Source organism: Candoia aspera, chromosome 2, assembly GCF_035149785.1.
Source record: "Candoia aspera isolate rCanAsp1 chromosome 2, rCanAsp1.hap2, whole genome shotgun sequence".
Classification (NCBI taxonomy): Eukaryota; Metazoa; Chordata; class Lepidosauria; order Squamata; family Boidae; genus Candoia; species Candoia aspera.
Genome location: NC_086154.1, coordinates 89,132,609 through 89,148,179, shown reverse-complemented (window position 1 = coordinate 89,148,179; position 15,571 = coordinate 89,132,609). Strand labels below are relative to the sequence as shown.

General features: G+C 41.4%; 1 protein-coding gene across 2 annotated transcripts in view; it reads right to left on the bottom strand.

Annotated features, from left to right (window-relative positions):
• LOC134489634 (sulfate transporter-like) overlaps positions 1-14,695 on the bottom strand; it is a 28,522-nt gene extending 13,827 nt beyond the window's left edge. Inside the window, exons 1-3 of one of the 2 annotated variants that reach the window (XM_063292424.1) lie at positions 14,575-14,695; positions 12,203-12,266; positions 870-1,521 (exon numbers count right to left, since the gene is read on the bottom strand). In XM_063292424.1, the coding sequence (XP_063148494.1) occupies positions 870-1,511 (642 nt within the window). In that variant the 5' untranslated portion in view covers positions 1,512-1,521; positions 12,203-12,266; positions 14,575-14,695. Of the gene's footprint in view, positions 1-869; positions 1,522-12,202; positions 12,267-14,283; positions 14,519-14,574 lie in introns of those variants that run through there. The other variant, XM_063292425.1, reaches the window with a different exon arrangement.
• Between the last annotated feature and the right edge of the window lie 876 nt (positions 14,696-15,571).

Genomic DNA, 15,571 nt, shown 5'->3' with positions numbered 1-15,571 from the left:
TGGACTTTTGCTGTATCTGTTGGTGGCTCCTTGAAGGAACTGTGCCTTTTCTTGGGATTGTACAGCAGCCATGAGAACTCAAGTTTATGAAAAGGCATTAAGGATGCAGCATACATAAGGATGCAGCACACCATCTCTACCTGATTTAGATCCAAATACTGCACACTTCTATTCAGGGTCAATAATGCTACTCCTGTGCAGGATAAGCAACATTTATCTAAAATATTTTTTTTGAGAGCCAGTTTGGTGTAGTGGTTAGGGCATCAGGCTAGAAATCAGGCGACTGTGAGTTCTAGTCCTGCCTTAGGCACAAAGCCAGCTGGGTGACCTTGGGCCAGTCCCAATCTCTCAGCCCTAGGAAACGGGCAATGGCAAACCACTTCTGAAAAACCTTGCCAAGAAAATTGCAGGGGCTTGTCCAAGCAGACTCCAAGAATCAGACACAATCAAACAGATTAAACATGCACACACAATTAAATTAAATTAAATTAAATTAAATTAAATTAAATTAAATTAAGGAATAAGTATTTTTCCCAAATAAATTTCAAAATATGACTGTAAAACCAGGTCCAATCCAAGAATTACAGATGTTCATTAATACTTTTAATTCAAAGTATAGATGTACACTAAAATGGCCTTCCATAGTTGCCCCGCTTCCTGATGTTTTGAGATTACAGTGCTTAGAAATGCAATCTACCCAGTGTTACCAAAGCTTCTATCCATTCATCTGTAGGACCCAGGAGGGAGAAATCTAAGCTACAGGCATTATATCAACCTATCTCCAATTTTGCACACTTGCAAAGAAAGCCAAAAAAAGGAAAATAACCCCAAACAGATGAAGTGGATACCCTTTAACTGCAACTTCTCACCTGATAAATCCCAGCTATGAACGTCACAGTTGCTCCAACACTAATTGCATAGCAACTCCTATCACATAATATCTGTGAAGTCTGGTTGGCAGTCCAAGACACCAATGTGTTATTTAAGAGGCCATATATATCAGAATGATAATTGCTAGAAGCACCAGGTACTGAATCGTATCCAGCTCTCTGCACTTCACGTTCCACCACTTCTCCCACCATCAAGCAGAGTACACCAAAAATGCCAACAGAGATATGACGGGAAGTTCCAAACAGAAAATAAATGATGCTTGCAAAAAATGATGTGTATAGACCATAGATAGGTTCTTGGCCAGCCAAGAGGGAATAAGCAATAGACTGCGGAACCAGCAAAATTCCTACAATTATGCCAGACATAAGATCCCCCAAGAAATACTCTTTCAGTTTGTACTTGGGGAGCCATGTCAGTACTGGGAGAAAACTGAAAACCAGATCCTTGGCTTTAGCTGAGCTACAGCTGCAATTTTTCTTCATTTTCTTTATCATGTAAGCCTTGATATCTGTACTTTTTCCTATATGTTCCAGAGAGATCCTGGAATGATCGCTCCATTTGCCATCATTCTCCTCTGCCAGTTCAAACACTGGATGGACATGATTGGCTTCTGCTGTCATCCTCAGGACTCTGTAGAAAAATGGAGAAAAAGAAGTAAGACTTCTTCCCCTAACCCATATTCATATAAAAGGCTTATTAAGAGAAAATTCATACAAGCAATTCTGAAAAAGAAAGGACTTACCAGTGTGAATTTATATTAAACAAACGAAAAATGAAAGAAAGGAGACAAACAAAAATCCTTGGTCCAATTAAGTACTAGCAGCTATAAATCTAAATTATACCACTAAAACATGAAGCACAAAAGGAGGCTTGCCATGGACATGAGAACTGAGCTAGGGGTGCAGAATCTATGGCTGAAATTGAAAGGCACGTTGATGAATAATTTCCTGTAGATTAACAATAAGAAACGAAACAAATAAGCAACATAAACTTTCAAGTGAACGGAATGCACCTTAAACTGAAGAACAAAAATGGAAAGTTATCAAAATAATTTTTAAAAACCCACTGAATGCCTCCATCCAGCTGCACAAAAAGATTTCCCACTCCTGATGTACCTAATAGTAAAGGTGGCAACAAAGAAGCCCTTAATCATGTGGGAGGTCTTGTATTAGACCAGTGTTTCTCAACCTGGCAACTTTCAGATGTGTGGACTTCAATTCATTCCCCAACCCATGCTGGTTGGGGAATTCTGGCACTTGAAGTCCACACATCTTAAAGTTGCGAAGGTTCAGAAGCACTGTATTAGACAGTTCCCTGATTGGATGGTATTCTAGCAGAGTTTTTTCTTTTATAGGGATATGCAAGAGAGAATATAGGGAATGCAAGAGGTGCCAGCTGTGGGAATGAAGAATTAATGAGGGGGATGTGGGAATGAAGAATTAATAAGAACACAGAGCTCATTTTCCCCCTTTCAAGGTTTGAATCTATGTGTTCAGAAAGAATGAAGTAAGAGTGCAGTCCTTTATTCCTAACTTCAACTACCTGGTTTTCCAAACTGTGTGGGTTACCTTTGCCTCCAGCTTTGCTTCCATACAGCCTGGATAACATGCATGGGTTCTCTTTTTTACCCATACAATAAACCTATAAGGTTGACTGCATTGGACTAGGTCATGATTGGACTAAGGGCATAACCATGTAATCCAAAATGTATATTTTCAATCTAAGATGAATAGTAATTTAAGGGTTTTTTTTGTTGTTGTCGTTTATTTGTTCAGTCGCTTCCGACTCTTCGTGACTTCATGGACCAGCCCACGCCAGAGCTTCCTGTCAGTCGTCAACACCCCCAGCTCCCCCAGGGATGAGTCCGTCACCTCTAGAATATCATCCATCCACCTTGCCCTTGGTCGGCCCCTCTTCCTTTTGACCTCCACTCTCCCTAGCATCAGCATCTTCTCCAGGGTGTCCTGTCTTCTCATTATGTGGCCAAAGTATTTCAGTTTTGCCTTTAATATCATTCCCTCCAGTGAGCAGTCTGGCTTTATTTCCTGGAGTATGGACTGGTTTGATCTTCTTGCAGTCCAAGGCACTCTCAAAATTTTCCTCCAGCACCACAGTTCCAAAGCATCAGTATTAATATTTTCATACAAAATGTATATCAAGGTAACAAGTTTTACTGGTTCTTCCTTAAGAAGCAGTAACTGCAATATAAGGAATTTTATTTCAGTTAGAGACTGTGGAAACTATAGCCCACAACTTTCTGCTCTACGTTTCTTTTAAAATTATGGATTGCAAAAATTGTATTTAAGTGAAGTAACACAAATATTTTACAATGCTTCCTGCTCAACAAGGAAGTGGCACCTGTATTTTGCATACTTTACAAGGAATATGAATCAACATGCAAAGCAGGAATGGTAAAGGAATGAAAGATAAATGATTCCACAGTAAAGAAATTTTTAAATTGTAGTGCTTTCAAAGCTTGCTCTTTGGATGAGAATCTATTGCACCGATGTATTTTTCATTTTCATCATTTCCTGTGAAAGTAGCAATGCATACAAATCTTATATTTTAACTATGACAATTGTAGATGATGCCACCTAAGTGACCTTAGCTGACATCAAAAACCAAAGCAAGGCCAGTCTTGGTTAGGATAGGATGAGAGGCCACCAGGAAAGGTTGTAAGGTAAACTGGGAAGTAAATGGACACATGTGAACACACCAGAAAAAGGGCATGGCAAACCAATTCTTTTTTTGTTGCCTAGAAAACTTCATAGACTTCTCCAAGAAGTTATCAAGGGTCAAGTTTCACTCAAAAAAGACTATGTTGAGAGACTATATTTGTTGTTGTTGTTTATTTGTTCAGTTGCTTCCGACTCTTCGTGACTTCATGGACCAGCCCACGCCAGAGCTTCCTGTCGGTCGTCAACACCCCCAGCTCCTCCAGGGACGTGTCCGTCCCCTCTAGAATATCATCCATCCACCTTGCCCTTGGTCGGCCCCTCTTCCTTTTGCCCTCCACTCTCCCTAGCATCAACATCTTCTCCAGGGTGTCCTGTCTTCTCATTATGTGGCCAAAGTATTTCAGTTTTGCCTTTAATATCATTCCCTCAAGTGAGCACTCTGGCTTTATTTCCTGCAGGATGGACTGGTTTGATCTTCTTGCAGTCCAAGGCACTCTCAGAATTTTCCTCAACACCACAGTTCCAAAGCATCTATCTTCCTTCGCTCAGCCTTCCTTATGGTCCAGCTCTCGCAGCCATATGCTACTACGGGGAACACTATTGCTTTAACTATGCGGACCTTTGTTGTCAGTGTGATGTCTCTGCTCTTAACTATTTTATCGAGATTTCTCATTGCTCTTCTCCCAAGGATTAAGCGTCTTCTGATTTCCTGACTGCAGTCAGCATCTACAGTAATCCTCGCACCTAGAAATACAAAGTCTTTCACTGCTTCTACATTTTCTCCCTCTATTTGCCAGTTATCAATCAAGCTGGTTGCCATAATCTTGGTTTTTTTGAGATTTAGATGCAAGCCAGCTTTTGCACTTTCTTCTTTCACCTTCATCATAAGGCTCCTCAGTTCTTCGCTTTCAGCCATCAAAGTGGTATCATCTGCACGTCTGAGATTGTTAATGTTTCTTCCAGCGATTTTAACTCCAGCCTTGGATTCCTCAAGCCCAGCGTGTTGCATGATGTGTTCTGCATACAGGTTGAATAGGCAGGGTGAGAGTATACAGCCCCGCCGTACTCCTTTCCCAATCTTAAACCAGTCCATTGTTCTATGGTCTGTTCTTACTGTTGCTACTTGGTCGTTATACAGATTCTTCAGGAGGCATACAAGATGACTTGGTATCCCCATACCACGAAGAACTTGCCACAATTTGTTATGGTCCACACAGTCAAAGGCTTTAGAATAGTCAATAAAACAGAAATAGATGTTTTTCTGAAACTCCCTGGCTTTTTCCATTATCCAGCGGATATTGGCAATTTGATCCCTAGTTCCTCTGCCTTCTCTAAACCCAGCTTGTACATCTGGCAATTCTCGCTCCATCAATTGCTGAAGTCTACCTTGCAGGATCTTGAGCATTACCTTACTGGCATGTGAAATGAGTGCCACTGTTCGATAGTTTGAACATTCTTTAGTGTTTCCCTTTTTTGGTATGGGGATGTAAGTTGATTTTTTCCAGTCTGATGGCCATTCTTGTGTTTTCCAAATTTGCTGGCATATAGCATGCATTACCTTGACAGCATCATCTCGCAAGATTTTGAACAGTTCAGCTGGGATGCCGTCGTCTCCTGCTGCCTTGTTATTAGCAATGCTTCTTAAGGCCCATTCAACCTCACTCTTCAGGATGTCTGGCTCTAGCTCACTGACCACACCGCCAAAGCTATCCCCGATATTATCCTTCCTATACAGGTCTTCTGTATATTCTTGCCACCTTTTCTGGATCTCTTCTTCTTCTGTTAGGTCCTTGCCATCTTTGTTTTTGATCATACTCATTTTGGCCTGGAATTTACCTCCAATGTTTCTAATTTTCTGGAAGAGGTCTCTTGTCCTTCCTATTCTATTGACTTCTTCCACTTCCACACATTGCTTGTTTAAAAATAATTCCTTATCTCTTCTGGCTAACCTCTGGAATTTTGCATTTAATTGGGCATATCTCCCCCTATCACTGTTGCATTTTGCTTTCCTTCTTTCTTGGGCTACTTCTAGTGTCTCAGCAGACAGCCATTTTGCCTTCTTGGTTTTCTCTTTCTTTGGGATGTATTTTGTTGCCGCCTCCTAAACAATGTTGCAAACTTCTGTCCAGAGTTCTTCTGGGACCCTATCTACTAAGTCTAGTCCCTTAAATCGATTCTTCACCTCCACTGCATATTCCTTAGGAATATTAGTGAGCTCATATCTAGCTGATCTGTGGGTCTTCCTTAATCTCTTTAGTCTGATCCTAAATCGTGCAAGAAGCAGTTCGTGTTCGGAACTACAGTCAGCTCCAGGTCTTGTTTTTACCGACTGGATAGATGTCCGCCACCTTTGGCTGCAAAGGATGTAGTCAATCTGATTTCGGTGTTGTCCATCTGGGGAAGTCCACGTATAAAGCCGTCTCTTAGGTTGTTGGAAGAGAGCGTTTGTTATGCAGAGTGAGTTGTCTTGGCAAAATTCTATCAGCCTATGTCCTGCTTCGTTTTGTTCTCCCAGGCCATGCTTACCTGTAATTCCAGGTGTTATTTGACTGCCCACCTTAGCATTCCAGTCTCCCGTGATGAAAATAACATCTCTTTTAGGCGTGTTGTCCAGTAGGTGATGCAGATCCTCATAGAACCGCTCTACCTCAGCTTCTTCAGCATCTGTGGTTGGGGCGTATATTTGGATCACTGTGATGTTAGATGGCTTGCCCTGAATTCGAACTGAGATCATTCTATTGTTTTTTGGATTGTATCCAAGCACTGCTTTAGCCACTTTACTATTAATTATGAAGGGTACTCCATTTCTTCTGTGGTCCTCTTGTCCACAGTAGAAGATCTGGTGGTCATTTGATGTGAAGTGGCCCATTCCAGTCCATTTCAGTTCACTGATGCCCAGAATGTCTACATTTAATCTTGACATCTCACCAATAACCACATCCAATTTGCTCTGGCTCATAGATCTTACATTCCAGGTTCCAATGGTGTGTTGATCCTCAGAACATCGGATTCGCCGTTCACCACCAGCACCGTCGGCCGCTAGCCATCCTTTCGGCTTTGAGCTAGCTGCGTCATCACGTCTGGGGCTAGTTGAACTCATCCTCTGTTCCTCCCCAGTAGCATTTTGACCATCTTCCGACCTGGGGGTCTCATCTTCCGATGGTATACTGGCATATCTCTGGTTGTACTGATCCATTTAGTTTTCACGGCAAGAATACTGGGGTGGGTTTCCATTACCTTCCCCAGGGATCGCATTTAGTCTGACCTCTCTGTCATGACCTTCCCGTCTTGGGTGGCCCTTCATGGTTTAGCTCATGGCATCATTGAGGTGCTCAAGCTCCAGCACCACAACAAGGTAACGATCCTTTGCTGAAGACTGGGAATACCATTGCTTTAACTATGCGGACCTTTGTGCCTTCTTGGTTTTATCTTTCTTTGGGATGTATTTTCTTGCTGCCTCCTGAACAATGTTGCGAACCTCTGTCCATAGTTCTTCCGGGACCCTATCTACTAAGTCCAGTCCCTTAAATCTATTCTTCACCTCCACTGCATATTCATTAGGAATATTAGTGAGCTATTATTATATTAATAATATTAATATTAGTGAGAGACTCTCTCTTTCTCTCTCTCTCTCTCTCTATATATATATATATATTTAAATTGAGTAACATTTGAGCCATTATTGTTTATGTTTTGTATATAGAGAGATACAGGTAGAAGCTAAAATGTAATTTAGGTAAAGGTAAAGGTTTCCCTTGACACTAAGTCCAGTCATGTCCGACTCTAGGGGGCGGTGCTCATCTTCATTTCAAAGCTGAAGAGCCGGCGTTTGTCCGTAGACACTTCTGTGGTCATGTGGCCGGCATGACTAAACGGAACGCTGTTACCTGCCTGCCAAAGCGGTACCTATTAATCTACTCACATTGGCATGTTTTCGAACTGCTAGGTTGGCAGGAGCTGGGACTAGCAATGGGAGCTCACCCCATCACGCAGATTCGAATCGCCAACCGTCCGATCGGAGGCTCAGCGGTTTAACCCGCAGCACCACCGTGTCCCTGGTAACATGTAATTTACCTCTTTAGAATTATTATTTCTTGCAAAAAACTAAGGTTTCACATTGTATCACTAATTCTTCCATATATGCTATTTTATGCCATGTTTCAGTTCTGCTGCAGCTTCTTCCAGTGCAGGATCCTTCAAATGTATTCAAATCCAGACAATGCATCAAGGGCCAATGTGTCACTGGGATGAAGGGAGTTAAATCCAGCATGCTTGGACGGTGCCAGGTTTGGAAGTCTGTTTTTCTAATTTGAACTAAAAGGCCATAATAATGCACAGATGCTGAACCTAAGCTTGACCTTGACAAACTGAGACTGAGCTTGAAAAAGAGATGTCCCTCCTGCTACAAGGGGTCAGCAAGAGTGAAAAGAATAGATCTGCCTACTTTCAAAGGCTGCAATGAGAGAAAAATGTAGGAGAAGATAAGCCAAGGATCTTCCTAATAGTTTCCTGGCTATTAGGAGCCAATTTAAGCTAGTACACACTGCTTTTTAGCTAAACATTGGGATTCAACCTGGCCACAAGCCAACAACAGTGGAGAAGGCACTGTAGGCAGATTAGTGAAGCAAATTTCTGAAAAGGATCAATAAAATAAATAAAGGATCCATCAATGAATCAGTAAAATTTATAGATGTTGCATGTAAGAGATACTACCCACACACATCCACAGATTTGGGGTGGTGGTGGTAATATGTCTATAGCCAGCTGGGTGACCTTGGGCCAGTCACTCTCTCCCAGCCCAACTCACCTCACAGGAGTGTTGATGTGGGGAAAATAGGAGGAGGAAGGAGTATGAGGTATGTTTGCCACCTTGAGTTATTCATAAAAATAATAAAGGCGGGATAGAAAATAAATAAATAAATAATAAATATTGTATCTACATACTGCATATGCTTTTACATACTATTTGAAAAATGAAGCTAAATTTGTCTTCAGCCTCCCTGCTATCCTTTCTGAAGGCTCCTGAAGCACTCTTCAAAATTCAGTTTGTTCAATTGTCTAATATCACTGAAATGATTTCTCACTATTCTGAGGCAGGAAGCATCCAAGAAATGAGAGATCCAAGCAAATGTGGCACACAGCTTCACAGTCTTGACTTCAAAGCAATCCTTCATACCGCAACGGTATAGGAATTCAGCACAAAAGCACAAACAAAGTGAAGCGACACACTAAATATTATGATCAAAATATAAGCAATGCCATGCCCTGGGTGCTGTTTTGTCTGGTATCTGGACTCATTAAGGTCATCTGGCTGGTATCTGGCTGCTGGTTATGCTACCGGCTTCCGCTCATTTTCACTCTCACTCCCACAATAATTACCAAGAAGAAAACATTTTCTCTCTTTCCACATGCACAGGAAAAAGAATCCGTGGAGTGCTTTGAGAGCCTTCTGTGATGTTTGTATTTCAGTGACCAGAGGCTAAGCTTCACCAGATGTGCTTGAGAGAAAGAGCACTCTTTCTAGGGACCCAGACTGCCTGTTACCCACTGCATTTCTGCAGACCTGCCCACTGAGAGTCCACTATGTCGCATAACTTCTGCAAGATTTTTGGAAACAAAGATGCTCTTGTTAGCTCTCTGCTCTTCTAAATATAAACACAAATAGGTACCCAGACAGTTTCAAATTTATGGTTAGTTGTAACTGTTTATTCATTTAGTCACTTCCGACTCTTCGTGACTTCATGGACCAGCCCACACCAGAGCTTCCTGTCGGTCGTCAACACCCCCAGCTCCCCCAGGGACGAGTCCGTCCCTCTAGAATATCATCCATCCACCTTGCCCTTGGTCGGCCCCTCTTCCTTTTGCCTTCCACTCTCCCTAGCATCAGCATCTTCTCCAGGGTGTCCTGTCTTCTCATTATGTGGCCAAAGTATTTCAGTTTTGCCTTGAATATCGTTCCCTCAAGTGAGCAGTCTGGCTTTATTTCCTGGTAGTTGTAACTAATGCCTCTGTATTAAAGAAACTATGGCATTTAGCCTAGTTCAATATTCTTGAAAGTGCCTACAGTAAAACAACTGCGTATTTGTCATATGAACCCTGAGGAGTCTCTGTGTACAGCAAGAGGCTTCCAACATCAAGGGAAAAGTGGTTTGCTGGGAAGCTGCCTGGCACCAGAAGCTGGCCTGAGTATCTTTCACCTTTACATGTACTAGTATGAAAGATTTCATTGTGTAGTGTAGAAAAGTGTCTCTCCAATAAACAAACAGCTTACTGCATATAATATAAAGCGACATAGAAGGCTATGGCCAGCTCTAGTTTAATACTTTTTCTACCACAATTGTCCATTTAAAAAAAAATGCTAATACATTTCATTTAGCTACATTTCTCATCCTTAGCATCCAATATGACTAACTTACTTGTCTAACTACCTTAAGGGTTATCCAGAATATGTAGAATATTAATGGGTAAACCCACAAGAGATTCCTGTGAGTCAACAGATATGACTGGCATGTTAGTATGAAAAATGTGAAAAAGGATACAGTGATTATGGTTGCTCAAGACTTAATTCTTATTCTGAAGTTATGAAGTAATTCAAATATTTGCAATAGAATAAAGAAGTTCTTTTTAACTGATTAAAATGAATTATTCAGAGAAAACCTCAACTGTTGGTGCTTTTTAAAAGAATATGCCTAGCATTTCTTCAATTCCATCCATTTATACAAAGCTGTATTTAGTATTTTCCCTGTTGTTAACTGGGGATTCAAGGATAGATAATAGAACCAAAGGACTTTGAAAAAAAAGCTTTTTTGTACTAGGATTGCCTAGAAAAGCCTTTACTATAATACATTTGTTAGCTTTTTAGGAGGCATAGGACTTTTTTTTTAAATGCAGATACAACTTCCCTGCTGGAAATCTTTAAGAATAACGAACTCAAATCCTATCAGCTGTTAAATCTATTTTAAATCAACACCATTGGTTCATTCACAGTGGTGCTTAGTAATTGAAAAGAGTGACTTCTTGCTGGTGGCTAAATCCTGAGCAGGACATTTGGCTGTCTTTCTGGGATAGCATTAGAATGCTTATTGCTTGAAGGAAATCTATACTGGTTTAAAAATTTAGACAGAGAGAAGAGCCGACACATAAACACTGTTTGCTTGGGAGTATGAAATTATTCAACAAATGAGATTTTAGATTAATCTATCAATTAAATAAACTAAAGCCTGTGGCTATTTATATATGACACATAAAACATCTGCATCAGATTAACAGGGAGGCAACCTTCTTCTCCTCTTAATTAAGTTTCTATTGCCAAGTTGCTGCTGTTCTTTTTCTTAGCATTTGTCCTGCTTGGATGCAGGGTCAGCCTGTTTTTCACTGTGCTCACCCAGTTCTTACCCCAAAGCTTATTGATGCATGATGCAACAATGCGTTTCTTTTTCAGCCAGCTTGTTGCAGAGCCTGACACTGCTTTTGGGCCCAAGAGGGAGTGACCGGCTGAAGGTCAAGGTCTCTCTCTCTCTCTCTCTCTCTCTCTCTCTCTCACACACACACACACACACACACACACCTGGCTTCTGTACCTAAGGGAGGATTAGAACTTGGGTCTTCCCACTCCTGGTCCAGCGCCTTAACACTGGCTCTTCTTTTACAACCAAGTAATGTCCACTATTTTAAAAAATGAAGTAATTCAAATTGGTTTTCTCTTGCTTAGTTGATTTGCTTTTGTTTTCTCTCAGTGACTGCATCCATTGTGACAAAGCTGTTAAAGGCAGGTGGTTTAAACTTACTCATGTGAATCGTAATGAGCTCAATTCTGGATCAAAGGACCACTAAGAGGTTGATCCAGTGAAACCATTAACCTGATAGTCTTCCAGAACAGCTACTGGAATTATGCACACAGAGAGTAAAGAGTATTTTGAGCTTTCCACTAGCCTCTTTCGAGCTTTCAGCATGAAGCTTAAGATATTAAATTGCACACTGAGAAACAAGAAAAGCAATACAATATTATTACGACCTGTTTGGAGGGGGGGAAAAAAGACCTGTACCATTTGTGCCACCATTTTCTTTAATGTGAGAGGTAAGTCCCAGAATTAAAAACCTGATTTTGCTATCTTCCATGAAGAAATGTGAGGCCTGCTAGTTGTTATTCAATTTTTATCCTGCCTTTTTGGTGGGGGTCAGCTCAAGGCAGAGAACATACCTAATATTCCTGCCTCCTATTTTCTCCACAACAACAACCCTGTGAGGTAAGGTAGGCTGGGCTGGGCTGAGAGAGGGTGACTGGCCCAAGTCACCCAGTGGCTTTCATGCCTAAGGGAGGCCTACAACTCACAGTCTCCTGGTTTCTAGGCCAGCACCTTCACCACTAAATCACACACATTAACATGCAAACTGCTGTTTCTAAGAGGAAACAAGAAGTGTAAAACCTCAGGATCGGAGTGAGGATTATAACAATTTTTATATAATACTTGCAGATATTTTTTTAATGTATACCACCATAATCAAGGGGGAACTCCTGGCAGTTTACAACAGTACAATATAAAACATCACATTCTCAACAATAAAATAATTGTAAAAATAGCCTCTTCCTTCCAAATCACAGTGTTAATCCAGCTCACCCCCTGCTCACTCACCTTTGTTGTCTTTTTTTTTTTAACTGCCTCCTAGGTTAGTTTTTTTTTCTTAGCTAGATGAGCTCTACAAGAAAATATTAAGAAAGAGTATTCAGTCAAAATAAGGCAACACATCCTCTCATTCATAGCTGTTATAACAGAACACTCTCATGCTAGAACTCAGGGTATTTTTACTGAATTTTTTTAAATACTGTCAGCTCAGTTTAAAAAATACTGAACTTTTCAGATGAACAACCTTCTCCCTTTTCCCGCAAAGAAGGGAAAAAACCCTTTTATTTGATTCTGGAACTGTATTTTATACAAAACAGGAGTATACATATATTTATGTACTTTTTTAATATTCAGAGGACTTCTTATACATTATCTCAGTCTGTGTTAAAATAATTCTGTAAGATTATTATATATAAAAAGGTGGGGAAAATATAATAACCAAGGTGGCAAATACACCTAATACTCCTGCCTCCTATTTTCCCCACAACAACCACCCTGTGAGGTGGGCCGGGCTGAGAGTGACTGGCCGAAACCCACCCAGCAGTTTTTATGCCTAAGGGAGGCCTACAACTCACAGTCTTCTAGTTTCTAGGCCAGCACCTTCACCATGACACCAAACTGGCTCTCAGATAGACTTATACAGTAACAAACGTGTATTACATGTATAAAATATTAAATAAATGTATAGGTTATGATGAATAAGTTCATAGCCAGAATAGTTGCATTTTTATGGCCACAATATTTTTCTCAGATAGTTTATGGACATCACTGCAGCTCTGTCTACACAGAAATATTTTTCTGCACAAGCTTCATTTCAGGATGGAGAGTGGCTGTTCATAAATAATGAAAACTAATTTTATGAACAAACAACTGTAAAAATAGCCTAGAAAAAGTGAAACCAACCCTTTCAAACTATCACAGATGTGTCAAAAGCAAGCAGGAAAAAAATCATCAACATTATGTTCAGAAGTAATTTATCATTCTCTAACCAACCCTGCCTTCCATTACACCTCAGTATGAAAATCAAGTAGTAATCAAGTATGACCCATTGGGTGATGTAACCTAAACTTTCTTCCAGAATCTGAAATGGAACAGGATATTACACTACACTAGATTCCAAATTCCCCGTATTAAAGATATTATTAAAAGATAATCAACAATGTTCTATTCCTTAAAACGATCTTAAATATCATTAATACTTTTACAATCCTTTTTCCCCAATATCCAGACCACACCAATACAGTAACATATCTTTCAGTGAAGTTTTGATCATAGTCTTCTTCTAGGCTTCTGGTTTAGAATTTTATTTAACACACCTCCCCAGCCCCATTTGATCTTTAATTTATTTTCTGTCATAGACTTGTACATGTTACAGTTTTGCAGATTTATTTTGAACACTAAAAGGCTGGCAGTCCTTATCCATGTTGATGTTTAAATTAATTAATACTGCAGCAGTGAAATCTTTTATCTGTCTTCTGAGAAACACACTCCACAGAGTTCAATAAAACTTGCTCCCAGGTAAGCACATAGAGTAAAGGCACACATCCTTTTCCAGGCCAACCATCAGAACTTTTTGAACATTTTGCAGTGATTTACAATCAATAATAAAAATACAGATTAGAAACAGAAGACTCTAATATACCAACAGCACATTCCATTTTAAAAGGGAGGAAAACAAACTATGGGCCATGCATCTTCCAAGTACAGGAGGGCACCCCAAGTCAGTCCCAATGCACGTGAGACCATTTACAATGAATCCGGTTTTGAATTCTCAGCTGCAGTTTTTCCAGCCCCTCTTTTCTCTGGGAACCCACGGTGGGGTATACAGAGATCTCCTCTCCCCATTTCTATCCTCACCACAAACCCGGACAAAATGAGCGGCTGGCCCAGAGTCACCCTTCTCTGGTACAAAATAGTTGTGGGGAAAAGACGCCGCCACTTTTTCTAGGTGGACGTGCGTGTGTGTCTGTGTGTGAGAATACAAAACATTCCAAGAAAGCGTGAGTGTTCTTTCAGTTCCAAATGAAAGCGGGAAGCCTGAGCAGACGCCCCCCCCCCCGCAACTCTAATAAATCCCATTCAATGCTTACCTACTCCCAAACTCTGTACAGTAAGTATGAAGGCGGGCACACTCAAAAGGAAGGGGGGAAACTACTGCACGGCGTCCTTACCCCTTTGCACTCTGCTGACTCTTTGGTCGAAAGGGGTTATCTGTTAGCAGGACATGACCCCTACTTCCCCGCAGAACAACTCGCTTGTTAGGGGCTTTCCCCTTCCGACCATAAAAGCGCCGGCGTCTAGTCCCTGCTCCTGGGGCACCTCCGCTCTCCCCACCCACTCCGCTTTCTCTCCCGGGACGCCGCAAGCTTCGCCAACCTTACCCGCCAAGGGAAGAAACGTGTCAATCTTCCCCAGCCTCCGCCAAAGAAGCTAGAAACTTGCTCGTTCCGCTCCCGCCAGTCAGCGGGTTAAAGCGACGCCCAGCTCCAGCCCACTCGGCGGCTGGCCAAAGCAGCAGTGACGTCCGTGGCGCGGCGAGGGCTGAGAAGTTGTAGTTGGGGAGAGAGCTTCTTATCGGAAACTGTAAGGGGGAGTTGATCGTCTTTGGACAAGAGAAGCAAGGACGTCAGCCGGACAGCCCGTCTTCTAGTCTTTAGCCTCAGACTCTCTGTAATACTTTGAACTCAGTGTAAAATCGGCTTCGTTCCTCCCCCGCGCCCCCAACTTGATATGTGCGTTCAGGGACCACAGAAGGCATTTGATGTGCTTATGGGTGGGTTGCACTGCACACTGTCTCCTAAAACCAGGTATCACCATTTTCAAAATACTTTCGAAATACCTCGAATACGGCGAATTGATATTTTCAAAATCGAAGCACTCGGTTTAGCTTGCAACATACGTTGCAAATACCGTTTGTAACGTGTGTGTCCTGGGAGGTTGAAACGCTCTCATCCTACTTTGTCCTTAATTCGAGTCCAAGTGTCAAACTTGTAGCCATTAATTCTTTTGCATCTCTTTCCTACTTTGCCCTATAGGCAGGCCAAGCTTTGCCCAGTGAATTAATGGACACAAGGATTGTGTCACTCATTCTGAATCCAGTTTTCTATGAAAATCATGGGTAAGCAGTTTGGAAAGTTTCTGTAGTGGAGATCAAATAGGATGGATGGGGAAACTGCCCAATGGCATACATATCCCCACCACTCACATACTGATAGCTGTGCTCCACAGCTTGCATATCAGAGTGGCTCTGTGCACATAGCAAAGCACCTGGGATTGCAAGGACTGACATGGGCTCTCCTTATAGGCTTTTCATGTTTTAACATCATGGGCCACATGAGTGTAAACAGGGTCTACATTTTTAGGGAGGCTGACCACCTT